The sequence below is a fragment of the Chanodichthys erythropterus genome, chromosome 18 (genome assembly GCF_024489055.1).
Source record: "Chanodichthys erythropterus isolate Z2021 chromosome 18, ASM2448905v1, whole genome shotgun sequence".
NCBI lineage: Eukaryota > Metazoa > Chordata > Actinopteri > Cypriniformes > Xenocyprididae > Chanodichthys > Chanodichthys erythropterus.
This window is the reverse complement of record NC_090238.1, coordinates 38263597-38289399: the sequence shown is the minus strand read 5'-3', so window position 1 is coordinate 38289399 and position 25803 is coordinate 38263597. Positions and strand designations below refer to the sequence as shown.

Sequence of the window (25803 nt, the reverse complement as noted above, 5' to 3'; positions counted from 1 at the left end):
ACACACAAGGTCACTTTCTCACACACCTTTAAAACAACCCACAGTACCCCGGTATACGCTGAATAGACGGATTCAATAACCTGATTAAAACTATCCAACACTAAACTACAGCTCTCGCTGTTCATGAGCTGAAAAACAATTAAACAGTTAACACTAGATAAACAGAATCCTCACCTTTTGGAAGAGGTTTTGCAGACAGTCGTGGGAATAGCCAGCATTACTGGCATCGTCTTTTTTACACTTCCACTTCAACTGAGAATGGAAAAAAAGAGAAAATCAGCATCAAAGCAACAATTTCATTAAAAATGAAATAAAAGTAACATTCTCTAGTCTATTGTGACGTTCTTTGGAATTCAGCACATTTCCCCCATCAATTCTCATTACTGAAACATGAAAAAACTGTCATTACTGTAATGAAGCAAAAAAGATACATTATTTAAAACGCACAGTGTTGCACTGAATTCAATTTTATGCTGATTGCAAGATGCCTAGAAAAATGCTTAACGGTCATTAAAAATAAAAGTGACACTGAAAAAAAAAAAACTAAAAACTTAAATGGCCCTACAAAAATTTATTTACTTATTATGTATAATATTTTTATTATATATATTATGGAAGCATGTCTCCGCCATGAAAAAAAAAAAAAAAAAAAAAAAAAGGTAATTTAAACTCTTTTTCTCACAATTCTGACTTTTTTTTTAGCGAGATATAAAGTGAGAATTGAGTTATAAAGTCAGAATTGGGAGATATAACATCAGAATTGCCTTATAAAGTCAGAATTGTGTTATAAAGTCAGAATTGCAAGTTATAAAGTCAGAATTGCAAGTTATAAAGTCAGAATTGCGAGTTATAAAGGCAGAATTACGTTATAAAGGCAGAATTGCGTTATAAAGGCAGAATTGGGAGATATAACATCAGAATTGCCTTATAAAGTCAGAATTGTGTTATAAAGTCAGAATTGCAAGTTATAAAGTCAGAATTGCGAGTTATAAAGGCAGAATTACGTTATAAAGGCAGAATTGCGTTATAAAGGCAGAATTGGGAGATATAACATCAGAATTGCCTTATAAAGTCAGAATTGTGTTATAAAGTCAGAATTGCGAGTTATAAAGTCAGAATTGCAAGTTATAAAGTCAGAATTGCGAGTTATAAAGGCAGAATTACGTTATAAAGGCAGAATTGCGTTATAAAGTCAGAATTGCGTTATAAAGTCAGAATTGCGTTATAAAGTCAGAATTGCAAGTTATAAAGTCAGAATTGCGTTATAAAGTCAGAATTGCGAGTTATAAAGTCAGAATTGCGAGTTATAAAGTCAGAATTGCGAGATATAAAGTCAGAATTGCGAGATATAAAGTCAGAATTGCGTTATAAAGTCAGAATTGCGTGATATAAAGTCAGAATTGCGAGTTATAAAGTCAGAATTGCGAGATATAAAGTCAGAATTGCGAGATATAAAGTCAGAATTGCGAGATATAAAGTCAGAATTGTGTTATAAAGTCAGAATTGCGAGATATAAAGTCAGAATTGCGAGATATAAAGTCAGAATTGCGTGATATAAAGTCAGAATTGCGAGATATAAAGTCAGAATTGCGTTATAAAGTCAGAATTGAGTGATATATTATTATCATTATTATAATAATGTATAATAATTATTATAATCATTATTATCAATGTTGAAAACAGTTGTGCTGCTTCATATTTTTGTGGAAACTGTGATGCAGTTTTTTCAGTACTCAAAAGCTTTGCAATCACAAGTATAAACAACACTTTAAAATATATTCACCTTCAATATTTCACAATATTACTGTTTTTCCTGTAGTTTTTGGTCAAATAAACGCAGCCTAGGTGAGCAGAAAAGACTTCTTTCAAAAACCACAAACATTAAATCAAAATATATTTTATTTTGGGTAAGATTCACCCATAAAGTTTCTCCTTACACCTCATTTTGAGTATTGATTTTATTTTTCATATGCTGCACTAAAACCATGTGCTCACAATGTTCCAGTTACATCATACGAGCCATGATAATCAACTGTAACACATCAGCTCTCTAATAGAGAAACCGAACACGAGCACCGTCAGAGGAATCTGCTTTAATTAATGGCCTGGTCCATTGAAAGAGCAAGACTAATTTGTTTTAAAAGGCCTGTGCTCGTTTAATCAGACGGCTCCTCTCAGGAAGTCAAGACGAATCAGTTTTAAAGAAAAATATACGTGCACGAATATGTCTGAAACACAGTGGGACGTGCCGTTCTCTGGTGATCTATCAGAGGCTGCTGGGAAAACTATTTAGAACAGGGTCCATGCCAAATCTCACGTAATGCATCCGTACATCACCCGAGTTTCTTCTAATCCAACATTAGTGTTTATTTTTGCTGATAGAGCACACAAACATGAAGGTAATTCACCGGAGGATGGGATGTTTGGATCAGCGCCGAACACAATAATGAGATTAAATACATAAACACATTAGCTAACGTCACCCTTCGTCCTTTAATAAAGAAAACTGAACGGTTTCCAAACGAAATATAGTCCCGCTTGTTTTACATAGTTATATATTCTCCAGACGATACGATGACACTGAAGGACAGGAAGAGACAGGATAGCAGGGTGAACGTGTATGAATAAGAATTACGGGTCATTGAGTTCGAGTTATACATGTGGTGTACGTTTAAATCATCGTCAGATTAATTATTTTAGGAGAATCCACTTCATATGTATCCTAATTCATCAAATCATTGAATTTAAGGTACAGTAGCTCGTCTGTTGGATCGGACCACATGGGCCAGCCTTCACTACCCATGTGCATCAGAATTGCATGATAAAAAGTCAGAATTGTGAGATATAAAGTCAGAATTGAGTGATATAAAGTCAGAATTGCGAGAAATAAAGTCAGAATTGAGTGATATAAAGTCAGAATTATGAGATATAAAGTCAGAATTGTTAGATATAAAGTCAGAATTGTTAGATATAAAGTCAGAATTGCGAGTTATAAAGTCAGAATTGTGAGATATAAAGTCAGAATTGTGAGATATAAAGTCAGAATTGCGAGAAATAAAGTCAGAATTGTGAGATATAAAGTCCGAATTGTGAGATATAAAGTCAGAATTGCGAGATATAAAGTCAGAATTGCGAGATATAAAGTCAGAATTGAGTGATATAAAGTCAGAATTGCGAGAAATAAAGTCAGAATTGCGAGATATAAAGTCAGAATTGCGAGTAATAAAGTCAGAATTGCGAGAAATAAAGTCAGAATTGAGTGATATAAAGTCAGAATTGTGAGATATAAAGTCAGAATTGCGAGTAATAAAGTCAGAATTGCGAGAAATAAAGTCAGAATTGCATGATATAAAGTCAGAATTGCGAGAAATAAAGTCAGAATTGAGTGATATAAAGTCAGAATTGCATGATATAAAGTCAGAATTGTGAGTTATAAAGTCAGAATTTCTAGATATAAAGTCAGAATTGTGAGTTATAAAGTCCGAATTGTGAGATATAAAGTCCGAATTGTGAGATATAAAGTCCGAATTGTGAGATATAAAGTCCGAATTGCGAGATATAAAGTCCGAATTGTGAGATATAAAGTCAGAATTGCATGATATAAAGTCAGAATTGCGAGATATAAAGTCAGAATTGCATGATATAAAGTCAGAATTGCGAGATATAAAGTCAGAATTGAGTGATATAAAGTCAGAATTGCATGATATAAAGTCAGAATTGTTAGATATAAAGTCAGAATTGCATGATATAAAGTCAGAATTGCATGATATAAAGTCAGAATTGCATGATATAAAGTCAGAATTGCATGATATAAAGTCAGAATTGAGTGATATAAAGTCAGAATTGCATGATATAAAGTCAGAATTGCATGATATAAAGTCAGAATTGAGTGATATAAAGTCAGAATTGCGAGATATAAATTCAGAATTGCGAGATATAAAGTCAGAATTGTGAGATAAAAAGTCGCAATTACCTTTTTAATTTTTTTTATTTAGTACCGAAAACAAGTTTCATAAAGTCAGAATTGAGTGATATAAAGTCAGAATTGTTAGATATAAAGTCAGAATTGCGAGTAATAAAGTCAGAATTGTGAGTTATAAAGTCAGAATTGTGAGTTATAAAGTCAGAATTGTGAGATATAAAGTCAGAATTGTGAGATATAAAGTCAGAATTGCAAGATATAAAGTCAGAATTGTGAGATAAAAAGTCGCAATTACCTTTTTAATTTTTTTTATTTAGTACCGAAAACAAGTTTCATAAAGTCAGAATTGAGTGATATAAAGTCAGAATTGTTAGATATAAAGTCAGAATTGCGAGTAATAAAGTCAGAATTGTGAGTTATAAAGTCAGAATTGTGAGTTATAAAGTCAGAATTGTGAGATATAAAGTCAGAATTGCGAGATATAAAGTCAGAATTGCAAGATATAAAGTCAGAATTGTGAGATATAAAGTCAGAATTGTGTGATATAAAGTCAGAATTGCATGATATAAAGTCAGAATTGCATGATATAAAGTCAGAATTGCATGATATAAAGTCAGAATTGTGAGTTATAAAGTCAGAATTGAGTGATATAAAGTCAGAATTGCGAGATATAAAGTCAGAATTGCATGATATAAAGTCAGAATTGCATGATATAAAGTCAGAATTGTGAGTTATAAAGTCAGAATTGAGTGATATAAATTCAGAATTGCGAGATATAAAGTCAGAATTGCAAGAATTAAAGTCAGAATTGCGAGTTATAAAGTCAGAATTGTGAGATAAAAAGTCGCAATTACCTTTTTAATTTTTTTTATTTAGTACCGAAAACAAGTTTCATAAAGTCAGAATTGAGTGATATAAAGTCAGAATTGTTAGATATAAAGTCAGAATTGTTAGATATAAAGTCAGAATTGCGAGTAATAAAGTCAGAATTGTGAGTTATAAAGTCAGAATTGTGAGTTATAAAGTCAGAATTGTGAGATATAAAGTCAGAATTGCAAGATATAAAGTCAGAATTGTTAGATATAAAGTCAGAATTGTGAGATATAAAGTCAGAATTGTGTGATATAAAGTCAGAATTGAGTGATATAAAGTCAGAATTGTGTGATATAAAGTCAGAATTGCGATATAAAGTCAGAATTGCATGATATAAAGTCAGAATTGAGTGATATAAAGTCAGAATTGCGTGATATAAAGTCAGAATTGCGATATAAAGTCAGAATTGCATGATATAAAGTCAGAATTGTGAGTTATAAATTCAGAATTGAGTGATATAAAGTCAGAATTGCAAGAATTAAAGTCAGAATTGCGAGTTATAAAGTCAGAATTGAGTGATATAAAGTCAGAATTGCGAGATATAAATTCAGAATTGCGAGATATAAAGTCAGAATTGCAAGAATTAAAGTCAGAATTGCGAGTTATAAAGTCAGAATTGTGAGATAAAAAGTCGCAATTGCCTTTTTAATTTTTTTTATTTAGTACCGAAAACAAGTTTCATAAAGTCAGAATTGAGTGATATAAAGTCAGAATTGTGAGTTATAAAGTCAGAATTGCATGATATAAAGTCAGAATTGTTAGATATAAAGTCAGAATTGTTAGATATAAAGTCAGAATTGCGAGTAATAAAGTCAGAATTGTGAGTTATAAAGTCAATATTGTGAGTTATAAAGTCAGAATTGTGAGATATAAAGTCAGAATTGTGAGATATAAAGTCAGAATTGTGAGATAAAAAGTCGCAATTACCTTTTTAATTTTTTTTATTTAGTACCGAAAACAAGTTTCATAAAGTCAGAATTGTGAGATATAAAGTCAGAATTGTGAGATATAAAGTCAGAATTGTGAGATATAAAGTCAGAATTTTTAGATATAAAGTCAGAATTGCGAGAAATAAAGTCAGAATTGAGTGATATAAAGTCAGAATTGAGTGATATAAAGTCCGAATTGTGTGATATAAAGTCCGAATTGTGAGATATAAAGTCAGAATTGAGTGATATAAAGTCAGAATTGAGTGATATAAAGTCAGAATTGAGTGATATAAAGTCAGAATTGTGAGATATAAAGTCAGAATTGAGTGATAAAACAACTGCGAGAAAAAAAGTCAGAATTGCGAGATATAAAGTCAGAATTGCAAGATATAAAGTCAGAATTGTTAGATATAAAGTCAGAATTGTGTGATATAAAGTCAGAATTGCATGATATAAAGTCAGAATTGAGTGATATAAAGTCAGAATTGCATGATATAAAGTCAGAATTGCATGATATAAAGTCAGAATTGTGAGTTATAAATTCAGAATTGAGTGATATAAAGTCAGAATTGCAAGAATTAAAGTCAGAATTGCGAGTTATAAAGTCAGAATTGAGTGATATAAAGTCAGAATTGCGAGATATAAATTCAGAATTGCGAGATATAAAGTCAGAATTGCAAGAATTAAAGTCAGAATTGCGAGTTATAAAGTCAGAATTGCGAGATAAAAAGTCGCAATTACCTTTTTAATTTTTTTTATTTAGTACCGAAAACAAGTTTCATAAAGTCAGAATTGAGTGATATAAAGTCAGAATTGCGAGATATAAAGTCAGAATTGAGTGATATAAAGTCAGAATTGTGAGATATAAAGTCAGAATTGTGAGTTATAAAGTCAGAATTTCTAGATATAAAGTCAGAATTGTTAGATATAAAGTCAGAATTGCGAGAAATAAAGTCAGAATTGCGAGATATAAAGTCAGAATTGCGAGATATAAATTCAGAATTGCGAGATATAAAGTCAGAATTGCATGATATAAAGTCAGAATTGTTAGATATAAAGTCAGAATTGTGTGATATAAAGTCAGAATTGCATGATATAAAGTCAGAATTGCATGATATAAAGTCAGAATTGCATGATATAAAGTCAGAATTGCATGATATAAAGTCAGAATTGAGTGATATAAAGTCAGAATTGCATGATATAAAGTCAGAATTGCATGATATAAAGTCAGAATTGCATGATATAAAGTCAGAATTGAGTGATATAAAGTCAGAATTGCGAGATATAAATTCAGAATTGCGAGATATAAAGTCAGAATTGTGAGATAAAAAGTCGCAATTACCTTTTTAATTTTTTTTATTTAGTACCGAAAACAAGTTTCATAAAGTCAGAATTGAGTGATATAAAGTCAGAATTGTTAGATATAAAGTCAGAATTGTGAGTTATAAAGTCAGAATTGTGAGTTATAAAGTCAGAATTGTGAGATATAAAGTCAGAATTGTGAGATATAAAGTCAGAATTGTGAGATAAAAAGTCGCAATTACCTTTTTAATTTTTTTTATTTAGTACCGAAAACAAGTTTCATAAAGTCAGAATTGAGTGATATAAAGTCAGAATTGTTAGATATAAAGTCAGAATTGCGAGTAATAAAGTCAGAATTGTGAGTTATAAAGTCAGAATTGTGAGATATAAAGTCAGAATTGTGTGATATAAAGTCAGAATTGCATGATATAAAGTCAGAATTGCATGATATAAAGTCAGAATTGCATGATATAAAGTCAGAATTGTGAGTTATAAAGTCAGAATTGAGTGATATAAAGTCAGAATTGCGAGATATAAATTCAGAATTGCGAGATATAAAGTCAGAATTGCAAGAATTAAAGTCAGAATTGCGAGTTATAAAGTCAGAATTGTGAGATAAAAAGTCGCAATTACCTTTTTAATTTTTTTTATTTAGTACCGAAAACAAGTTTCATAAAGTCAGAATTGAGTGATATAAAGTCAGAATTGTTAGATATAAAGTCAGAATTGTTAGATATAAAGTCAGAATTGCGAGTAATAAAGTCAGAATTGTGAGTTATAAAGTCAGAATTGTGAGTTATAAAGTCAGAATTGTGAGATATAAAGTCAGAATTGCAAGATATAAAGTCAGAATTGTTAGATATAAAGTCAGAATTGTGAGATATAAAGTCAGAATTGCAAGATATAAAGTCAGAATTGTGAGATATAAAGTCAGAATTGTGTGATATAAAGTCAGAATTGCATGATATAAAGTCAGAATTGAGTGATATAAAGTCAGAATTGTGTGATATAAAGTCAGAATTGCGATATAAAGTCAGAATTGCATGATATAAAGTCAGAATTGAGTGATATAAAGTCAGAATTGCGTGATATAAAGTCAGAATTGCGATATAAAGTCAGAATTGCATGATATAAAGTCAGAATTGCGAGTTATAAAGTCAGAATTGAGTGATATAAAGTCAGAATTGCGAGATATAAATTCAGAATTGCGAGATATAAAGTCAGAATTGCAAGAATTAAAGTCAGAATTGCGAGTTATAAAGTCAGAATTGTGAGATAAAAAGTCGCAATTGCCTTTTTAATTTTTTTTATTTAGTACCGAAAACAAGTTTCATAAAGTCAGAATTGAGTGATATAAAGTCAGAATTGTGAGTTATAAAGTCAGAATTGCATGATATAAAGTCAGAATTGTTCGATATAAAGTCAGAATTGTTAGATATAAAGTCAGAATTGCGAGTAATAAAGTCAGAATTGTGAGTTATAAAGTCAGAATTGTGAGTTATAAAGTCAGAATTGTGAGATATAAAGTCAGAATTGTGAGATAAAAAGTCGCAATTACCTTTTTAATTTTTTTTATTTAGTACCGAAAACAAGTTTCATAAAGTCAGAATTGTGAGATATAAAGTCAGAATTGTGAGATATAAAGTCAGAATTGTGAGATATAAAGTCAGAATTTTTAGATATAAAGTCAGAATTGCGAGAAATAAAGTCAGAATTGAGTGATATAAAGTCAGAATTGAGTGATATAAAGTCCGAATTGTGTGATATAAAGTCCGAATTGTGAGATATAAAGTCAGAATTGAGTGATATAAAGTCAGAATTGAGTGATATAAAGTCAGAATTGAGTGATAAAACAACTGCGAGAAAAAAAGTCAGAATTGCGAGATATAAAGTCAGAATTGCAAGATATAAAGTCAGAATTGTTAGATATAAAGTCAGAATTGTGTGATATAAAGTCAGAATTGCATGATATAAAGTCAGAATTGTTAGATATAAAGTCAGAATTGTGTGATATAAAGTCAGAATTGCATGATATAAAGTCAGAATTGCATGATATAAAGTCAGAATTGCATGATATAAAGTCAGAATTGTGAGTTATAAATTCAGAATTGAGTGATATAAAGTCAGAATTGCAAGAATTAAAGTCAGAATTGCGAGTTATAAAGTCAGAATTGAGTGATATAAAGTCAGAATTGCGAGATATAAATTCAGAATTGCGAGATATAAAGTCAGAATTGCAAGAATTAAAGTCAGAATTGCGAGTTATAAAGTCAGAATTGCGAGATAAAAAGTCGCAATTACCTTTTTAATTTTTTTTATTTAGTACCGAAAACAAGTTTCATAAAGTCAGAATTGAGTGATATAAAGTCAGAATTGCGAGATATAAAGTCAGAATTGAGTGATATAAAGTCAGAATTGTGAGATATAAAGTCAGAATTGTGAGTTATAAAGTCAGAATTTCTAGATATAAAGTCAGAATTGTTAGATATAAAGTCAGAATTGCGAGAAATAAAGTCAGAATTGAGTGATATAAAGTCAGAATTGCGAGATATAAATTCAGAATTGCGAGATATAAAGTCAGAATTGCAAGAATTAAAGTCAGAATTGCGAGATAAAAAGTCGCAATTACCTTTTTAATTTTTTTTATTTAGTACCGAAAACAAGTTTCATAAAGTCAGAATTGAGTGATATAAAGTCAGAATTGTGAGTTATAAAGTCAGAATTGTTAGATATAAAGTCAGAATTGTTAGATATAAAGTCAGAATTGCGAGTAATAAAGTCAGAATTGTGAGTTATAAAGTCAGAATTGTGAGTTATAAAGTCAGAATTGTGAGATATAAAGTCAGAATTGTGAGATATAAAGTCAGAATTGTGAGATATAAAGTCAGAATTGCGAGATATAAAGTCAGAATTGTGAGATAAAAAGTCGCAATTACCTTTTTAATTTTTTTTATTTAGTACCGAAAACAAGTTTCATAAAGTCAGAATTGTGAGATATAAAGTCAGAATTGTGAGATATAAAGTCCGAATTGTGAGATATAAAGTCAGAATTGTGAGATATAAAGTCAGAATTGCGAGATATAAAGTCAGAATTGAGTGATATAAAGTCAGAATTGTGAGATATAAAGTCAGAATTGTGAGATATAAAGTCAGAATAGTGAGATATAAAGTCCGAATTGTGAGATATAAAGTCCGAATTGTGAGATATAAAGTCAGAATTGCGAGATATAAAGTCAGAACTGTGTGATATAAAGTCAGAATTGTGAGTTATAAAGTCAGAATTTCTAGATATAAAGTCAGAATTGCGAGAAATAAAGTCAGAATTGAGTGATATAAAGTCAGAATTGAGTGATATAAAGTCAGAATTGCGAGAAATAAAGTCAGAATTGAGTGATAAAACAACTGCGAGAAAAAAAGTCAGAATTGTGAGATATAAAGTCAGAATTGCGAGATATAAAGTCAGAATTGTGAGATATAAAGTCAGAATTGCGAGATATAAAGTCAGAATTGCGAGATATAAAGTCAGAATTGCGAGAAATAAAGTCAGAATTGCGAGATATAAAAATTAATGTATTTTAATACAGAACCAGCATTAACTACTAGAGCAATTTGAGCAGTAGCTCATCTGTTGGATCGGACCACACGGGGCCGCCTTCGCTCCCCATGTGCATCAAAGAGACTTTTTTCAAAAACCTTCCCGACTACAAACATAAAATTAAAACATTTTTGGGAATCCCTGTACTAGTGCATGAAACGTTGGCTGTGTTTACACTGGAACAAAAATCTGACACACTTCAGTATGGAGTACTGGGCTCAGTTCTAGGACCGTTGCTTTTCACCTTGTACATGGTCATCAACGAGGTGATAACTTTGCTGTTTTTATAATTAAACTCACAAGCTTCATTTTTACATACAGATGCTGTACAGACGCACACATAACCCTCTCTCTCTTATTAATTCATTTGAATTTATTCAAATGAATGTAATCTTAGCATGCTTTATTTCACTTCAGAATTCTAGATCTAACAAACCATAGATAAAATAACAAACGAAAATTACTGTTATTTTCTGGTCTATGTCCATTCAATCAGATTTTGTGTCGCAAATATCCATGACAGCTTTTAACTTATCCTTGCTGGCAAGTAATCATGGCCACCTGACGTGAATGATATAAATACATTTAATACAGCCACTCAAAACCCAAGGGTCGCAATAGTGAAGTGATCACCAACAGAATTATTTTGGGTGGATTAATGTAAACATTCATATTGGATACCAGTCATGTCTAAAAAGTGAATGTAAACTGACAGGACAAAAAAATATATATATAAAAAAATCAGATATGGTCAAAAGATCAGATCTCTGCATTAAGACTTGCAGTGTAAACCAGCCATCATGACCAATTGTTTTTATTGCATTGCTTTTATTGCATGAAATCATTCATTTATTTTTATATGTGGTTTATTACGGTTTCTCACGCACTTCTGTTCACATACAGTACCTTCAGTTTAGGAGTCACATCGCTGCCGCCCTGACGTCCTGTAGAAGAGACAAATGAGGAGAAAACAGAAAGGAAACACGAGTTAGACATCAGCTCAGGTATCAATCTCACGCTCTCATTCAATCATCCACCCAACAGACACATTCACAAGCTTCTGTCCTGCTATAAACCACAGCAGGGATGTTTCCAGTACGTCTCCTTTCAGAGTGACCCTCCGAGAGCCCCTCTAGCGTGCAAACGCTGCGTTCTGGGAGAGGTGAGCGCCGTTTCAGCGCAGACATCATGCCAAGACCCCTCCAACACACAACCATTCCTTACAGTATTCTATATGTCTTCCTCACACGCTGCGCCTGTGTTTCATCACCACTTTCATTGTCCCTCAGTGATGCGTTTTCTAATGCACTGCTTCTTTTCTATCCATCAGCACCTATTTGTGTGAAATGTTCATGTATCAGGTGTCGTAAAATCTGTATTACAGTAATAAGGACAATGTTATCTATTTATACTCCCTACGCTGGTTTTTAGGTCTGAGTTTTCGAGCAAACGCAGCAGCTGTTTCTGGTGCTGTGAGCAGTGTGTGTTCTCCAGAACAGACTGATCAGAAATCAACAATAAAACAATTACAATAAAACAAAATACTGGGGAAAATAAAGGTTTACATGCACATAAACATGATTCTTGGACTACTGAGGAAACAATAAATAAAAAAAGTTTGAGTTTCCAGATTTGTAATTTAGACGTTAAAGTGAGAGTTCACCCAAAATGTGTTTATTCAGTCATCAATTATTATATATACATAATCTCTCATGTTCCAAACCCGTATGACTTTCTTCTGCAGAACAAAAAAATGAGATAAACAGGTAAAAAGAAAAAAAGCATGCTTTTAATGCGATGCAAGTCTCTTAGGATAAAAGCATCTGCCAGATGCATTAACGTGTGTGAGTGTGTGTTTAAGCACCTGTGTGTGTGTCTGTCTCTCTCTGGATCTGCTCTCGTATGAGCCTCTGCTGCTCCTGTAGTTCTCGTGAACCTTCTTCTCTCAGACGGGCGATCTACAAGAGGAACACGCAACCACACACATTCCCAAATTATTATATGCGTAAACAAAACAATACTGTGCTGTTAGAAACTCCTAGAATGATTCATACAGACTGACCTGCAGTAACCCGTCGCTAAGACTCTACATGTCAAACACTGACACCTATTGGCTGTTCACTAATCAAAGCTAGCACTACTGCAGCACTGATGATTGCATGCAGTTTCAGGACAGAAAAGTCTGGGAGCTTATTATTGTCATGGAAAAAAAATAAATAAAAGAGGTAATTGGGACTTTTTATCTCACAATTCTGACTTTTGCTGAGATAAAAACTTACAATTGCAAGAAAAAAGTCATAATTGCTGGATTTAAACTCAGAATTCCGAGAAAAAGTCAGAATTGTGGGATTTGAACTCAAAATACAGAGAAAAAAAGTCAGAATTGCAAGAAAAAAAGTCAGAATTGTGGGATTTAAACTCAAAATACAGAGAAAAAAGTCAGAATGGCAAGATTTAAACAGAATTCCGAGAAAAAAAGTCAGAATTGTGAGATTTAAACTCGGAATTCCGAGAAAAAGTCAGAATTGCAAGAAAAAAAAAAGTCAGAATTCCGAGAAAAAAGTCAGAATTGTGGGATTTAAACAGAATTCAGAGAAAAAAAGTCAGAATTGTGGGATTTAAACTCAGAATTCAGACAAAAGGTCAGAATTGCAAGAAAAACTGTCAGAAATGTGGGATTTAAACAAAATACAGAGAAAAAAAGTCAGAATTGTGGGATTTAAAATCAGAATTCAGAGAAAAAGTCAGAATTGTGGGATTTAAACTCAGAATTCAGAGAAAAAGTCAGAATTGCAAGAAAACAAGTCAGAATTGTGGGATTTAAACTCAAAATAGAGAAAAAAGTCAGAATTGCAAGATTTAAACAGAATTCAGAGAAAAAAAAAGTCAGAATTGTGAGATTAAAACTCAGAATTCAGAGAAAGTCAGAATTGCAAGAAAAAAAAGTCAGAATTCCGAGAAAAAAGTCAGAATTGTGGGATTTGAACTCAAAATACAGAGAAAAAAAGTCAGAATTGTGAGATTTAAACTCAGAATTCAGAGAAAAGGTCAGAATTGTAAGAAAAACAGTCAGAAATGTGGGATTTAAACAAAATACAGAGAAAAAAGTCAGAATTGTGGGATTTAAACTCAGAATTCAGAGAAAAAGTCAGAATTGCAAGAAAAAAAGTCAGAATTGTGGGATTTAAACTCAAAATACAGAGAAAAAAAGTCAGAATTGCAAGATTTAAACAGAATTCAGAGAAAAAAAGTCAGAATTGTGAGATTTAAACTCAGAATTCAGAGAAAAAGTCAGAATTGCAAGAAATAAAGTCAGAATTGTGGGATTTAAACTCAGAATTCAGAGAAAAGGTCAGAATTGTAAGAAAAACAGTCAGAAATGTGGGATTTAAACAAAATACAGAGAAAAAAGTCAGAATTGTGGGATTTAAACTCAGAATTCAGAGAAAGTCAGAATTGCAAGAAAAAAAAGTCAGAATTCCGAGAAAAAAGTCAGAATTGTGGGATTTGAACTCAAAATACAGAGAAAAAAAGTCAGAATTGCAAGATTTAAACAGAATTCAGAGAAAAAAAGTCAGAATTGTGAGATTAAAACTCAGAATTCAGAGAAAGTCAGAATTGCAAGAAAAAAAAGTCAGAATTCCGAGAAAAGGTCAGAATTGTAAGAAAAACAGTCAGAAATGTGGGATTTAAACAAAATACAGAGAAAAAAGTCAGAATTGTGGGATTTAAACTCAGAATTCAGAGAAAAAGTCAGAATTGCAAGAAAAAAAGTCAGAATTGTGGGATTTAAACTCAAAATACAGAGAAAAAAAGTCAGAATTGCAAGATTTAAACAGAATTCAGAGAAAAAAAAGTCAGAATTGTGAGATTTAAACTCAGAATTCAGAGAAAAAGTCAGAATTGCAAGAAAACAAGTCAGAATTGTGGGATTTAAACTCAAAATAGAGAAAAAAGTCAGAATTGCAAGATTTAAACAGAATTCCGAGAAAAAAAAAGTCAGAATTGTGAGATTAAAACTCAGAATTCAGAGAAAGTCAGAATTGCAAGAAAAAAAAGTCAGAATTCCGAGAAAAAAGTCAGAATTGTGGGATTTGAACTCAAAATACAGAGAAAAAAAGTCAGAATTGCAAGATTTAAACAGAATTCAGAGAAAAAAAGTCAGAATTGTGAGATTTAAACTCAGAATTCAGAGAAAAAGTCAGAATTGTGGGATTTAAACTCAAAATACAGAGAAAAAAAGTCAGAATTGCAAGATTTAAACAGAATTCAGAGAAAAAAAGTCAGAATTGTGAGATTTAAACTCAGAATTCAGAGAAAAAGTCAGAATTGCAAGAAATAAAGTCAGAATTGTGAGATTTAAACTCAGAATTCAGAGAAAAAGTCAGAATTGCAAGAAATAAAGTCAGAATTGTGGGATTTAAACTCAGAATTCAGAGAAAAGGTCAGAATTGTAAGAAAAACAGTCAGAAATGTGGGATTTAAACAAAATACAGAGAAAAAAGTCAGAATTGTGGGATTTAAACTCAGAATTCAGAGAAAAAGTCAGAATTGCAAGAAAAAAAGTCAGAATTGTGGGATTTAAACTCAAAATACAGAGAAAAAAAGTCAGAATTGCAAGATTTAAACAGAATTCAGAGAAAAAAAGTCAGAATTGTGAGATTTAAACTCAGAATTCAGAGAAAAAGTCAGAATTGCAAGAAAAACAGTCAGAAATGTGGGATTTAAACAAAATACAGAGAAAAAAGTCAGAATTGTGGGATTTAAACTCAGAATTCAGAGAAAAAGTCAGAATTGCAAGAAAAAAAGTCAGAATTGTGGGATTTAAACTCAAAATACAGAGAAAAAAAGTCAGAATTGTGGGATTTAAACTCAGAATTCAGAGAAAAAGTCAGAATTGCAAGAAAAACTGTCAGAAATGTGGGATTTAAACAAAATACAGAGAAAAAAAGTCAGAATTGTGGGATTTAAACTCAAAATACAGAGAAAAAGTCAGAATTGTGGGATTTAAACTCAGAATTCAGAGAAAAAGTCAGAATTGCAAGAAAACAAGTCAGAATTGTGGGATTTAAACTCAAAATAGAGAAAAAAGTCAGAATTGCAAGATTTAAACAGAATTCCGAGAAAAAAAAAGTCAGAATTGTGAGATTAAAACTCAGAATTCAGAGAAAGTCAGAATTGCAAGAAAAAAAAGTCAGAATTCCGAGAAAAAAGTCAGAATTGTGGGATTTGAACTCAAAATACAGAGAAAAAAAGTCAGAATTGCAAGATTTAAACAGAATTCAGAGAAAAAAAGTCAGAATTGTGAGATTTAAACTCAGAATTCAGAGAAAAAGTCAGAATTGTAAGAAAAACAGTCAGAAATGTGGGATTTAAACAAAATACAGAGAAAAAAGTCAGAATTGTGGGATTTAAACTCAGAATTCAGAGAAAAAGTCAGAATTGCAAGAAAAAAAGTCAGAATTGTGGGATTTAAACTCAAAATACAGAGAAAAAAAGTCAGAATTGCAAGATTTAAACAGAATTCAGAGAAAAAAAGTCAGAATTGTGAGATTTAAACAGAATTCAGAGAAAAAAAGTCAGAATTGTGAGATTTAAACAGAATTCAGAGAAAAAAAGTCAGAATTGTGAGATTTAAACTCAGAATTCAGAGAAAAAGTCAGAATTGTGGGATTTAAACTCAAAATACAGAGAAAAAAAGTCAGAATTGCAAGATTTAAACAGAATTCAGAGAAAAAAAGTCAGAATTGTGAGATTTAAACTCAGAATTCAGAGAAAAAGTCAGAATTGCAAGAAATAAAGTCAGAATTGTGAGATTTAAACTCAGAATTCAGAGAAAAAGTCAGAATTGTGGGATTTAAACTCAAAATACAGAGAAAAAAAGTCAGAATTGCAAGATTTAAACAGAATTCAGAGAAAAAAAGTCAGAATTGTGAGATTTAAACTCAGAATTCAGAGAAAAAGTCAGAATTGCAAGAAATAAAGTCAGAATTGTGGGATTTAAACTCAGAATTCAGAGAAAAGGTCAGAATTGTAAGAAAAACAGTCAGAAATGTGGGATTTAAACAAAATACAGAGAAAAAAGTCAGAATTGTGGGATTTAAACTCAGAATTCAGAGAAAAGGTCAGAATTGTAAGAAAAACAGTCAGAAATGTGGGATTTAAACAAAATACAGAGAAAAAAGTCAGAATTGTGGGATTTAAACTCAGAATTCAGAGAAAAAGTCAGAATTGCAAGAAAAAAAGTCAGAATTGTGGGATTTAAACTCAAAATACAGAGAAAAAAAGTCAGAATTGTGAGATTTAAACTCAGAATTCAGAGAAAAAGTCAGAATTGTGAGATTTAAACTCAGAATTCAGAGAAAAAGTCAGAATTGCAAGAAATAAAGTCAGAATTGTGGGATTTAAACTCAGAATTCAGAGAAAAGGTCAGAATTGTAAGAAAAACAGTCAGAAATGTGGGATTTAAACAAAATACAGAGAAAAAAGTCAGAATTGTGGGATTTAAACTCAAAATACAGAGAAAAAAGTCAGAATTGCAAGATTTAAACAGAATTCAGAGAAAAAAAAGTCAGAATTGTGAGATTTAAATTCAGAATTCAGAGAAAAAGTCAGAATTGCAAGAAAACAAGTCAGAATTGTGGGATTTAAACTCAAAATAGAGAAAAAAGTCAGAATTGCAAGATTTAAACAGAATTCCGAGAAAAAAAAGTCAGAATTGTGAGATTAAAACTCAGAATTCAGAGAAAGTCAGAATTGCAAGAAAAAAAAGTCAGAATTCCGAGAAAAAAGTCAGAATTGTGGGATTTGAACTCAAAATACAGAGAAAAAAAGTCAGAATTGCAAGATTTAAACAGAATTCAGAGAAAAAAAGTCAGAATTGTGAGATTTAAACTCAGAATTCAGACAAAAGGTCAGAATTGCAAGAAAAACTGTCAGAAATGTGGGATTTAAACAAAATACAGAGAAAAAAAGTCAGAATTGTGGGATTTAAACTCAAAATACAGAGAAAAAGTCAGAATTGTGGGATTTAAACTCAGAATTCAGAGAAAAAGTCAGAATTGCAAGAAAACAAGTCAGAATTGTGGGATTTAAACTCAAAATAGAGAAAAAAGTCAGAATTGCAAGATTTAAACAGAATTCTGAGAGAAAAAAAGTCAGAATTGTGAGATTAAAACTCAGAATTCAGAGAAAGTCAGAATTGCAAGAAAAAAAAGTCAGAATTCCGAGAAAAAAGTCAGAATTGTGGGATTTGAACTCAAAATACAGAGAAAAAAAGTCAGAATTGCAAGATTTAAACAGAATTCAGAGAAAAAAAGTCAGAATTGTGAGATTTAAACTCAGAATTCAGAGAAAAAGTCAGAATTGTAAGAAAAACAGTCAGAAATGTGGGATTTAAACAAAATACAGAGAAAAAAGTCAGAATTGTGGGATTTAAACTCAGAATTCAGAGAAAAAGTCAGAATTGCAAGAAAAAAAGTCAGAATTGTGGGATTTAAACTCAGAATTCAGAGAAAAAGTCAGAATTGTGAGATTTAAACAGAATTCAGAGAAAAAAAGTCAGAATTGTGAGATTTAAACTCAGAATTCAGAGAAAAAGTCAGAATTGTGGGATTTAAACTCAAAATACAGAGAAAAAAAGTCAGAATTGCAAGATTTAAACAGAATTCAGAGAAAAAAAGTCAGAATTGTGAGATTTAAACTCAGAATTCAGAGAAAAAGTCAGAATTGCAAGAAATAAAGTCAGAATTGTGAGATTTAAACTCAGAATTCAGAGAAAAAGTCAGAATTGCAAGAAATAAAGTCAGAATTGTGGGATTTAAACTCAGAATTCAGAGAAAAGGTCAGAATTGTAAGAAAAACAGTCAGAAATGTGGGATTTAAACAAAATACAGAGAAAAAAGTCAGAATTGTGGGATTTAAACTCAGAATTCAGAGAAAAGGTCAGAATTGTAAGAAAAACAGTCAGAAATGTGGGATTTAAACAAAATACAGAGAAAAAAGTCAGAATTGTGGGATTTAAACTCAGAATTCAGAGAAAAAGTCAGAATTGCAAGAAAAAAAGTCAGAATTGTGGGATTTAAACTCAGAATTCAGAGAAAAAGTCAGAATTGTGAGATTTAAACAGAATTCAGAGAAAAAAAGTCAGAATTGTGAGATTTAAACTCAGAATTCAGAGAAAAAGTCAGAATTGTGGGATTTAAACTCAAAATACAGAGAAAAAAAGTCAGAATTGCAAGATTTAAACAGAATTCAGAGAAAAAAAGTCAGAATTGTGAGATTTAAACTCAGAATTCAGAGAAAAAGTCAGAATTGCAAGAAATAAAGTCAGAATTGTGAGATTTAAACTCAGAATTCAGAGAAAAAGTCAGAATTGTGGGATTTAAACTCAAAATACAGAGAAAAAAAGTCAGAATTGCAAGAAATAAAGTCAGAATTGTGGGATTTAAACTCAGAATTCAGAGAAAAGGTCAGAATTGTAAGAAAAACAGTCAGAAATGTGGGATTTAAACAAAATACAGAGAAAAAAGTCAGAATTGTGGGATTTAAACTCAGAATTCAGAGAAAAGGTCAGAATTGTAAGAAAAACAGTCAGAAATGTGGGATTTAAACAAAATACAGAGAAAAAAGTCAGAATTGTGGGATTTAAACTCAGAATTCAGAGAAAAAGTCAGAATTGCAAGAAAAAAAGTCAGAATTGTGGGATTTAAACTCAAAATACAGAGAAAAAAAGTCAGAATTGCAAGATTTAAACAGAATTCAGAGAAAAAAAGTCAGAATTGTGAGATTTAAACTCAGAATTCAGAGAAAAAGTCAGAATTGCAAGAAATAAAGTCAGAATTGTGGGATTTAAACTCAGAATTCAGAGAAAAGGTCAGAATTGTAAGAAAAACAGTCAGAAATGTGGGATTTAAACAAAATACAGAGAAAAAAGTCAGAATTGTGGGATTTAAACTCAAAATACAGAGAAAAAAGTCATAATTGCAAGATTTAAACAGAATTCAGAGAAAAAAAAGTCAGAATTGTGAGATTTAAATTCAGAATTCAGAGAAAAAGTCAGAATTGCAAGAAAACAAGTCAGAATTGTGGGATTTAAACTCAAAATAGAGAAAAAAGTCAGAATTGCAAGATTTAAACAGAATTCCGAGAAAAAAAAAGTCAGAATTGTGAGATTAAAACTCAGAATTCAGAGAAAGTCAGAATTGCAAGAAAAAAAAGTCAGAATTCCGAGAAAAAAGTCAGAATTGTGGGATTTGAACTCAAAATACAGAGAAAAAAAGTCAGAATTGCAAGATTTAAACAGAATTCAGAGAAAAAAAGTCAGAATTGTGAGATTTAAACTCAGAATTCAGACAAAAGGTCAGAATTGCAAGAAAAACTGTCAGAAATGTGGGATTTAAACAAAATACAGAGAAAAAAAGTCAGAATTGTGGGATTTAAACTCAGAATTCAGAGAAAAAGTCAGAATTGTGGGATTTAAACTCAGAATTCAGAAAAAAAGTCAGAATTGTGAGATTTAAACTCAAAATACAGAGAAAAAGTCAGAATTGTGGGATTTAAACTCAGAATTCAGAGAAAAAGTCAGAATTGTGAGATTTAAACTCAGAATTCAGAGAAAAGTCAGAATTGCAAGAAATAAAGTCAGAATTGTGGGATTTAAACTCAAAATACAGAGAAAAGTCAGAATTGTGGGATTTAAACTCAGAATTCAGAAAAAAAGTCAGAATTGTGAGATTTAAACTCAAAATACAGAGAAAAAGTCAGAATTGTGGGATTTAAACTCAGAATTCAGAGAAAAAGTCAGAATTGCAAGAAAACAAGTCAGAATTGTGGGATTTAAACTCAAAATAGAGAAAAAAGTCAGAATTGCAAGATTTAAACAGAATTCCGAGAAAAAAAAAGTCAGAATTGTGAGATTTAAACTCAGAATTCAGAGAAAGTCAGAATTGCAAGAAAAAAAAGTCAGAATTCCGAGAAAAAAGTCAGAATTGTGGGATTTGAACTCAAAATACAGAGAAAAAAAGTCAGAATTGCAAGATTTAAACAGAATTCAGAGAAAAAAAGTCAGAATTGTGAGATTTAAACTCAGAATTCAGAGAAAAAGTCAGAATTGTAAGAAAAACAGTCAGAAATGTGGGATTTAAACAAAATACAGAGAAAAAAGTCAGAATTGTGAGATTTAAACTCAGAATTCAGAGAAAAAGTCAGAATTGCAAGAAAACAAGTCAGAATTGTGGGATTTAAACTCAAAATAGAGAAAAAAGTCAGAATTGCAAGATTTAAACAGAATTCCGAGAAAAAAAAAGTCAGAATTGTGAGATTAAAACTCAGAATTCAGAGAAAGTCAGAATTGCAAGAAAAAAAAGTCAGAATTCCGAGAAAAAAGTCAGAATTGTGGGATTTGAACTCAAAATACAGAGAAAAAAAGTCAGAATTGCAAGATTTAAACAGAATTCAGAGAAAAAAAGTCAGAATTGTGAGATTTAAACTCAGAATTCAGAGAAAAAGTCAGAATTGTAAGAAAAACAGTCAGAAATGTGGGATTTAAACAAAATACAGAGAAAAAAGTCAGAATTGTGAGATTTAAACTCAGAATTCAGAGAAAAAGTCAGAATTGTAAGAAAAACAGTCAGAAATGTGGGATTTAAACAAAATACAGAGAAAAAAGTCAGAATTGTGGGATTTAAACTCAGAATTCAGAGAAAAAGTCAGAATTGCAAGAAAAAAAGTCAGAATTGTGGGATTTAAACTCAGAATTCAGAGAAAAAGTCAGAATTGTGAGATTTAAACAGAATTCAGAGAAAAAAAGTCAGAATTGTGAGATTTAAACTCAGAATTCAGAGAAAAAGTCAGAATTGTGGGATTTAAACTCAAAATACAGAGAAAAAAAGTCAGAATTGCAAGATTTAAACAGAATTCAGAGAAAAAAAGTCAGAATTGTGAGATTTAAACTCAGAATTCAGAGAAAAAGTCAGAATTGCAAGAAATAAAGTCAGAATTGTGAGATTTAAACTCAGAATTCAGAGAAAAAGTCAGAATTGCAAGAAATAAAGTCAGAATTGTGGGATTTAAACTCAGAATTCAGAGAAAAGGTCAGAATTGTAAGAAAAACAGTCAGAAATGTGGGATTTAAACAAAATACAGAGAAAAAAGTCAGAATTGTGGGATTTAAACTCAAAATAGAGAAAAAAGTCAGAATTGCAAGATTTAAACAGAATTCCGAGAAAAAAAAAGTCAGAATTGTGAGATTAAAACTCAGAATTCAGAGAAAGTCAGAATTGCAAGAAAAAAAAGTCAGAATTCCGAGAAAAAAGTCAGAATTGTGGGATTTGAACTCAAAATACAGAGAAAAAAAGTCAGAATTGCAAGATTTAAACAGAATTCAGAGAAAAAAAGTCAGAATTGTGAGATTTAAACTCAGAATTCAGACAAAAGGTCAGAATTGCAAGAAAAACTGTCAGAAATGTGGGATTTAAACAAAATACAGAGAAAAAAAGTCAGAATTGTGGGATTTAAACTCAAAATACAGAGAAAAAGTCAGAATTGTGGGATTTAAACTCAGAATTCAGAGAAAAAGTCAGAATTGCAAGAAAACAAGTCAGAATTGTGGGATTTAAACTCAAAATAGAGAAAAAAGTCAGAATTGCAAGATTTAAACAGAATTCCGAGAAAAAAAAAGTCAGAATTGTGAGATTAAAACTCAGAATTCAGAGAAAGTCAGAATTGCAAGAAAAAAAAGTCAGAATTCCGAGAAAAAAGTCAGAATTGTGGGATTTGAACTCAAAATACAGAGAAAAAAAGTCAGAATTGCAAGATTTAAACAGAATTCAGAGAAAAAAAGTCAGAATTGTGAGATTTAAACTCAGAATTCAGAGAAAAAGTCAGAATTGTAAGAAAAACAGTCAGAAATGTGGGATTTAAACAAAATACAGAGAAAAAAGTCAGAATTGTGGGATTTAAACTCAGAATTCAGAGAAAAAGTCAGAATTGCAAGAAAAAAAGTCAGAATTGTGGGATTTAAACTCAGAATTCAGAGAAAAAGTCAGAATTGTGAGATTTAAACAGAATTCAGAGAAAAAAAGTCAGAATTGTGAGATTTAAACTCAGAATTCAGAGAAAAAGTCAGAATTGTAAGAAAAACAGTCAGAAATGTGGGATTTAAACAAAATACAGAGAAAAAAGTCAGAATTGTGGGATTTAAACTCAGAATTCAGAGAAAAAGTCAGAATTGCAAGAAAAAAAGTCAGAATTGTGGGATTTAAACTCAGAATTCAGAGAAAAAGTCAGAATTGTGAGATTTAAACAGAATTCAGAGAAAAAGTCAGAATTGTGAGATTTAAACTCAGAATTCAGAGAAAAAGTCAGAATTGTGGGATTTAAACTCAAAATACAGAGAAAAAAAGTCAGAATTGCAAGATTTAAACAGAATTCAGAGAAAAAAAGTCAGAATTGTGAGATTTAAACTCAGAATTCAGAGAAAAAGTCAGAATTGCAAGAAATAAAGTCAGAATTGTGAGATTTAAACTCAGAATTCAGAGAAAAAGTCAGAATTGCAAGAAATAAAGTCAGAATTGTGGGATTTAAACTCAGAATTCAGAGAAAAGGTCAGAATTGTAAGAAAAACAGTCAGAAATGTGGGATTTAAACAAAATACAGAGAAAAAAGTCAGAATTGTGGGATTTAAACTCAGAATTCAGAGAAAAGGTCAGAATTGTAAGAAAAACAGTCAGAAATGTGGGATTTAAACAAAATACAGAGAAAAAAGTCAGAATTGTGGGATTTAAACTCAGAATTCAGAGAAAAAGTCAGAATTGCAAGAAAAAAAGTCAGAATTGTGGGATTTAAACTCAAAATACAGAGAAAAAAAGTCAGAATTGCAAGATTTAAACAGAATTCAGAGAAAAAAAGTCAGAATTGTGAGATTTAAACTCAGAATTCAGAGAAAAAGTCAGAATTGTGAGATTTAAACTCAGAATTCAGAGAAAAGGTCAGAATTGTAAGAAAAACAGTCAGAAATGTGGGTTTTAAACAAAATACAGAGAAAAAAGTCAGAATTGTGGGATTTAAACTCAAAATACAGAGAAAAAAGTCAGAATTGCAAGAAAAAAAGTCAGAATTGTGAGATTTAAACAGAATTCAGAGAAAAAAAGTCAGAATTGTGAGATTTAAACTCAGAATTCAGAGAAAAAGTCAGAATTGCAAGAAAAACAGTCAGAAATGTGGGATTTAAACAAAATACAGAGAAAAAAGTCAGAATTGTGGGATTTAAACTCAGAATTCAGAGAAAAAGTCAGAATTGTGGGATTTAAACTCAGAATTCAGAGAAAAAGTCAGAATTGCAAGAAAAAAAGTCAGAATTGTGGGATTTAAACTCAAAATAGAGAAAAAAGTCAGAATTGCAAGATTTAAACAGAATTCCGAGAAAAAAAAGTCAGAATTGTGAGATTAAAACTCAGAATTCAGAGAAAGTCAGAATTGCAAGAAAAAAAAGTCAGAATTCCGAGAAAAAAGTCAGAATTGTGGGATTTGAACTCAAAATACAGAGAAAAAAAGTCAGAATTGCAAGATTTAAACAGAATTCAGAGAAAAAAAGTCAGAATTGTGAGATTTAAACTCAGAATTCAGAGAAAAGGTCAGAATTGTAAGAAAAACAGTCAGAAATGTGGGATTTAAACAAAATACAGAGAAAAAAGTCAGAATTGTGGGATTTAAACTCAGAATTCAGAGAAAAAGTCAGAATTGCAAGAAAAAAAGTCAGAATTGTGGGATTTAAACTCAGAATTCAGAGAAAAGGTCAGAATTGTAAGAAAAACAGTCAGAAATGTGGGATTTAAACAAAATACAGAGAAAAAAGTCAGAATTGTGGGATTTAAACTCAGAATTCAGAGAAAAAGTCAGAATTGCAAGAAATAAAGTCAGAATTGTGAGATTTAAACTCAGAATTCAGAGAAAAGGTCAGAATTGTAAGAAAAAAGTCAGAATTGTGGGATTTAAACTCAGAATTCAGAGAAAAAGTCAGAATTGCAAGAAAAAAAGTCAGAATTGTGGGATTTAAACTCAAAATACAGAGAAAAAAAGTCAGAATTGCAAGATTTAAACAGAATTCAGAGAAAAAAAGTCAGAATTGTGAGATTTAAACTCAGAATTCAGAGAAAAAGTCAGAATTGCAAGAAAAACAGTCAGAAATGTGGGATTTAAACAAAATACAGAGAAAAAAGTCAGAATTGTGGGATTTAAACTCAGAATTCAGAGAAAAAGTCAGAATTGTGGGATTTAAACTCAGAATTCAGAGAAAGTCAGAATTGTGGGATTTAAACTCAGAATTCAGAGAAAAAGTCAGAATTGCAAGAAAAAAAGTCAGAATTGTGGGATTTAAACTCAAAATACAGAGAAAAAAAGTCAGAATTGCAAGATTTAAACAGAATTCAGAGAAAAAAAGTCAGAATTGTGAGATTTAAACTCAGAATTCAGAGAAAAAGTCAGAATTGTGAGATTTAAACTCAGAATTCAGAGAAAAAGTCAGAATTGCAAGAAATAAAGTCAGAATTGTGGGATTTAAACTCAGAATTCAGAGAAAAAGTCAGAATTGTGAGATTTAAACTCAGAATTCAGAGAAAAAGTCAGAATTGCAAGAAATAAAGTCAGAATTGTGAGATTTAAACTCAGAATTCAGAGAAAAGGTCAGAATTGTAAGAAAAACAGTCAGAAATGTGGGATTTAAACAAAATACAGAGAAAAAAGTCAGAATTGTGGGATTTAAACTCAGAATTCAGAGAAAAAGTCAGAATTGCAAGAAAAACAGTCAGAAATGTGGGATTTAAACTCAAAATACAGAGAAAAAAAGTCAGAATTGCAAGATTTAAACAGAATTCAGAGAAAAAAAGTCAGAATTGTGAGATTTAAACTCAGAATTCAGAGAAAAAGTCAGAATTGCAAGAAAAACAGTCAGAAATGTGGGATTTAAACAAAATACAGAGAAAAAAGTCAGAATTGTGGGATTTAAACTCAGAATTCAGAGAAAAAGTCAGAATTGCAAGAAAAAAAGTCAGAATTGTGGGATTTAAACTCAAAATACAGAGAAAAAAAGTCAGAATTGTGAGATTTAAACTCAGAATTCAGAGAAAAAGTCAGAATTGCAAGAAAAACAGTCAGAAATGTGGGATTTAAACAAAATACAGAGA

General features: G+C 30.8%; 1 protein-coding gene across 1 annotated transcript in view; it reads right to left on the bottom strand.

Moving 5' to 3' along the window:
- Positions 1–25803, bottom strand: part of dnajc17 (DnaJ (Hsp40) homolog, subfamily C, member 17) — an 84227-nt gene that overhangs the window by 36335 nt on the left and 22089 nt on the right. Inside the window, exons 6-8 of the mRNA XM_067366954.1 lie at positions 12486–12579; positions 11528–11565; positions 175–252 (exon numbers count right to left, since the gene is read on the bottom strand). Of these exons, the coding sequence (XP_067223055.1) occupies positions 175–252; positions 11528–11565; positions 12486–12579 (210 nt within the window). The remainder of the gene's footprint in view (positions 1–174; positions 253–11527; positions 11566–12485; positions 12580–25803) is intronic.